We start from the raw sequence: 4,853 nt of genomic DNA on the forward strand, positions 1-4,853 counted from the left end.
CAGCCCAAAGCATACATGAATTTTTGGCTCACTATTGAAAATATATTTCCTGCGTTCTGCAGAAAATCGAAACCGTAACATATTCAATAAAAAAAAACCAACCTTTTTGCCACAATAGATACCTAAAGATTTCCGCCCGCTAAATTTATCAAGTAGAGCCATAAATAGCCAAACCAACTCATACTCCTAAAATTATGGATTTCCATTTCGTAAGTCTCCCGCCACTCAGTTTGAATTTCGAATGATTAGTGTGACCATGCGGCGGTTTATAGCAACTGCATGCGTAGTGCGACAGAGAGTTGCTATAAAAATATATTGGAACGTCAACAAACATATGCCACGAAAGAAAATATTCCGATTCAACGGAAAATGAATTAATTAAAGACCGAACTGGCAGATATTCAGAAAGCCATTCGATCGTACATTTAACCAAATTAAAGGCATCGAGGGAATTGTATCGGGAAAATACGTAAAAAGCTCTACATTTGAGTGACGTGGTGTTATTTGTTGGTGATTAGAAAAACAGGTGAGCCTGTGGCCCCCAAACTAGCATGTCTTTATAATATATACCTATCGCTATTTGATCAGCATGTCCGCCATAAGGAGAAAGCCAACGGGCAGCAATGCCGACCAGGAGTTGCTCATCGACGAGCCACCAAAGTCGGAAAAGGTGGCGGAGCACCAGAAACCAGATATTCGTGGAGACCGGAGGAATATAGCCATACTGCTGTTCCTGTACGTTCTACAGGGCATTCCCATCGGGCTCATAGCAGCCATACCAATGTTGCTGCAAAATAGAGGAGCTAGCTACAAACAACAGGCGGAGTTTTCATTCGCCTACTGGCCATTCAGCTTAAAGCTGCTGTGGGCTCCAATTGTGGATTCCCTGTACATCCGGCGATTTGGACGCCGGAAATCGTGGCTAGTCCCAGTGCAATACCTTCTGGGAGCCTTTATGTTACTCCTCTCCCTCCACGTGGATCGCTGGCTGGGCGGGAACGGTGTCGATCCCAATGTGCCGCTCCTGACGCTGCTCTTCTTCCTGCTTAACTTCCTGGCTGCCACTCAGGACATCGCCGTGGATGGCTGGGCCTTGACCATGCTGAAGCGATGCAATGTTGGATACGCATCCACCTGCAATAGCGTGGGCCAAACAGCTGGCTACTTCTTGGGCTATGTGGTGTTCATTGCCCTGGAGTCCAAGGATTTCTGCAACACCTACATAAGAGACGTGCCACTCGAGGATGGCATGATCACATTGCCCCGTTTCCTTTGGTTCTGGGGCATTACATTTGTGGTAGCCACTACTTTGGTGGCAATTTTCAAGAAGGAGAACGACATCGAAGACGCGCATATGGACGCTCGCTACACGGAGGAGCACGAGTTGAACATCCATGAGAGCTACAAGATATTGTGGGACATGGTGTGCATGCGTCCCGTCCAAATTCTGGCTGTAATTCTGCTCACCGTGAAGGTCACGTTCGCAGCCTCTGATGCAGTGACCAGCTTAAAACTCATTGACGCTGGTGTACCGAAGGATAAGCTGGCTTTACTCGCCATTCCCCTAATTCCTCTGCAGCTCATTCTGCCGCTGGCGGTCGGTCGATATACGAACGGACCACGTCCGATGGACGTCTATCTGAAGGCCATTCCCTATCGCATCATCATGGCAACAGTGGCCACTGGCTTGGCCTACATCACACCCTATATTGTCCGTGGAGGAGCCGTGCCTGCTTATTACTACGTCCTGCTGATCACCAGTTATGCCATCTACCAAGTATTCCTGTACTCCATGTTTGTGGCCGCCATGGCCTTTTTCGCCAAGATCTCCGATCCAGCCGTCGGTGGCACTTACATGACATTTTTGAACACATTGTGCAATCTGGGCGGTAATTGGCCCAACACAGTGGTGTTGTGGTTGGTGGACGTGCTCACCTGGAAGCAGTGCTCCAATAATGCGGAAAATACCTGCCAGGGCAAGGAGGAGCAACAGGTGAGTGCTCAGAGAGAGATTCTACAGCATACAAGATTATTATTATTATTGTATATGGATACATATGTATGGTGAAAGTTTTACCCCAAACCAGGAAAAGATAAACTTTGCCAGTTATGAGATAAAAGTAACTAAACAAATATTTTTCTTAATTTTCTCCCGCAGAGCTGTGAAGCGTCGGCTGGCAAGTGCGAGATAACCTTCGATGGGTACTACTTGGAGTCGGGCATTTGCGTTCTGTACGGCATAGTGTGGCTGCTGCTGGTGCGCAAATGGATCGTTTACTTGCAGGACCTGCCCGTCAGATCCTGGTTGGTGGTCAAGCAGAAATCGCGGTAGCAATCAATAGTGTGATCCGGGGCCAGATCGTCATAAAGATCCAGCACCCACTTGTAGGTACAAACAACTAATTCTAGGATTAGCAGACGTTTGCATTCTGTAGGCTAGCGAAATTACAAATTCCCGCCTTGGTATTGTTTTTTGTATAACTAATTTTGATTCCGAAGGAAATAAAATCAAATGTTGAATTGAGCGAATGAGTAAGATGTTAATTTATTCGCTCGACTGCGCGCAATCATCGGTTTTTAAAGGGTACAAAGAGTCTTAACTTAATTGTGGATAAAAAGTCAGCAACTAGTAGTACTTCCAGGAGTCGGCCGACTCCTGATTCTGCTTCTGCTTGCTCTTGCGCTCAATCAAACCTGCCAAATGCTCCGACCGCATGGACAGCGAGTCGATCTTCTCCACCAGCTGCTGATAGGGACTCAAGGGCTGGGTGCCCATCACCACATGACCCAGTTTCGAATCGATCTTGGCATTCAGACGGGCATTGCGGATAAGGTTGACGATCCAGCACTCAGCCTCGTTGGGCTTCATGTTCAGCTTATCGGCCAGCATGCTGATGGTGATGCACTGGTGGATGCGGCAGAATGTCTCGAAGATCATCAAGCGGGCATCCTCCACGAACTCATTCAGGCAGGCCACGATGAAGAAGTCGTTGAGGATCACCGTCTGGCACTCGTGCAGCTTCAGACGCGCTCCCTCGAAATCAAAGTTCACGTACAGACACTCCAGAAACTCGGTGATGGGATCGCGGTACGTGTACGACTCCTGTTGGATCACCTTGATCAAATCCTTTAGAGCATTGCGGCGGGTGCGGTTGATGACTACGGCGGTGGCCAAGTAACGCATGATGTGCGGACACATTGTCTGAATGGCGTTCAAATACAGGGGCTTGTACAGGAACATCTCAATAATGAGATCGCGTCCCTTGGGGTGATTGAAGAAGACCAGGACCGACCAGTGGATCAGCCAGGTGCGTTGCTGCAGGGCCTGGATGGTGCTGAAGTTGGCGTTGTCAATGTAGTCGCGCAAACGCGTCAGATCCTCCAGAGCAGTGTTCCAGTTGAGGGTCAGAATCTCGGCGGCCAGCTTGCCCCACAGCACATTAAGGTAGTTCTGCAAAATTTGGGAGACAATATCAATTAATATTCTTGTTTTAGTGGTTTTTGCCGCTTTTCATGTTAATTTAGCTCCATACGCACCTTGTCGTTGGGCGACATGACGATGAGGCAGAAGTACAGGTAAGAGGTGGACTCCTGATAGTTGCCGCACTCGTAGAGGTACTTGGCCAGCTTGTAGGCGCTCTCCAGGTGCTCCACCTTAAAATTGTAGTCCTTCTGAAGGGCGTTGACGAAGGTCTTCGAGTCCTTCATGCTCTCACCGTTCTTAAGAATGTCGGTGGCCTTCATGATGGGTGCCACCTCGTTCTGCAGCTGCTTAAGCGTGGCCAGGACCTCCGCCTTGCGCTGCACGAGCTCCTCGGGCATCTCCTGGCTGAGATTGAGACGCTTGCGGGTGTCCATCGTGTAATCGATCATGTTCGTCTTGTTCACCGTCTCCAAAATGTACTCCAGCAGCTCCTGCTGGTTGTAGATCTGCAACGAAAGTCACACATATGAAGATTTCCCATAGTTATGTACTGGTGACTCGGCAACCGCCAGCGGAGCACCGCCTGGTCGCTTTTCTAACCTCCTTGCCGCACAAGAACTCCAGCAGCGGGAAGGTCAAATGCCTGTCCAAAAACTGGCAATTGATGCGTGTCAGATCGAAATTGGCCATGATTGCAGCTGTTTTACTATGTTTTCACAATTAAATTTACACGCAAAATCGGCAGAAAAATACGCGTGCGAGGGCCGACAGTGTGCCCAGAGACGAAAAGAGTGACGCCCGCTCAGAGTTACCAGAGTGTGGTATTTCCACGACATTAAATACCATGACCCTGAAGCCGTATTTTTTTCAAGCTTTCAAAGTGGCGCATTTATTTAAAATAAAATTAAGTCATTGAAACAACTTTCAAAAAATACTCAATTTTCAAAATTTCTATTATCTTAGCATGGCTATTATAGCAATAAAAAATTATTATTTCAATTGTGGCGCCCAGACTGAAACCCGGTCTGGCATCACGGCGAAAAGAGGTACTAACGCCAAGACCTTTCCTGGAGGACGATATCTTCTGTCTTCTTATCGTCAGACTGGACACACTGGAACTTCAGCTCCGCTCGTAACAAGCTTACGGCATAAAACAACAAGATATTGTACTTAGTAATTAAATAAAGCGGTAACTACATAAGTTACCATACAATGAATTTAAAGAAATATTATTAAATATTTTCTACATTACAATGGTTTCTCATTCCTTTAAAGTTATACGCTTTACGTAAAATACCAATAATTTTAAATTACAAGGTATACATATAACAAAGGTTTTTAATTTCAAAAAGACGTTGCCTCTCTTTTCAAGCTATTAATAAATATATTTCCCATGCCAAATTCAAAACACAAATATCAACTCATCGGA

General features: G+C 46.6%; 2 protein-coding genes across 4 annotated transcripts; one reads left to right on the forward strand and one right to left on the reverse strand.

Moving 5' to 3' along the window:
- The first annotated feature begins 290 nt into the window (after positions 1-290).
- CG9706 (uncharacterized protein) lies at positions 291-2,527 on the forward strand. Of its 3 annotated transcripts, none has more exons than NM_001370056.1 (3): positions 291-526; positions 589-1,993; positions 2,159-2,527. In NM_001370056.1, exons 2-3 carry the CDS (start codon positions 590-592, stop codon positions 2,345-2,347), a joined length of 1,593 nt encoding a protein of 530 aa, NP_001356982.1. In that variant the 5' UTR covers positions 291-526; position 589; the 3' UTR covers positions 2,348-2,527. The 3 variants fall into 2 exon arrangements, with proteins under 3 accessions (NP_001356982.1, NP_648921.2, NP_730198.1); NM_168684.2 differs by lacking the exon at positions 291-526 and having other exon boundaries at positions 537-1,993.
- Positions 2,523-4,222, reverse strand: eIF3e (eukaryotic translation initiation factor 3 subunit e). The gene is made up of 3 exons (NM_058037.5): positions 4,025-4,222; positions 3,538-3,930; positions 2,523-3,451 (listed from the first exon to the last, which is right to left on the reverse strand). The coding sequence occupies exons 1-3, from the start codon at positions 4,112-4,114 to the stop codon at positions 2,627-2,629; spliced, it is 1,308 nt and encodes a 435-aa protein (NP_477385.1). The 5' UTR covers positions 4,115-4,222; the 3' UTR covers positions 2,523-2,626.
- Between the last annotated feature and the right edge of the window lie 631 nt (positions 4,223-4,853).

This window comes from Drosophila melanogaster, chromosome 3L (assembly GCF_000001215.4).
Source record: "Drosophila melanogaster chromosome 3L".
NCBI classification, from domain to species: Eukaryota; Metazoa; Arthropoda; class Insecta; order Diptera; family Drosophilidae; genus Drosophila; species Drosophila melanogaster.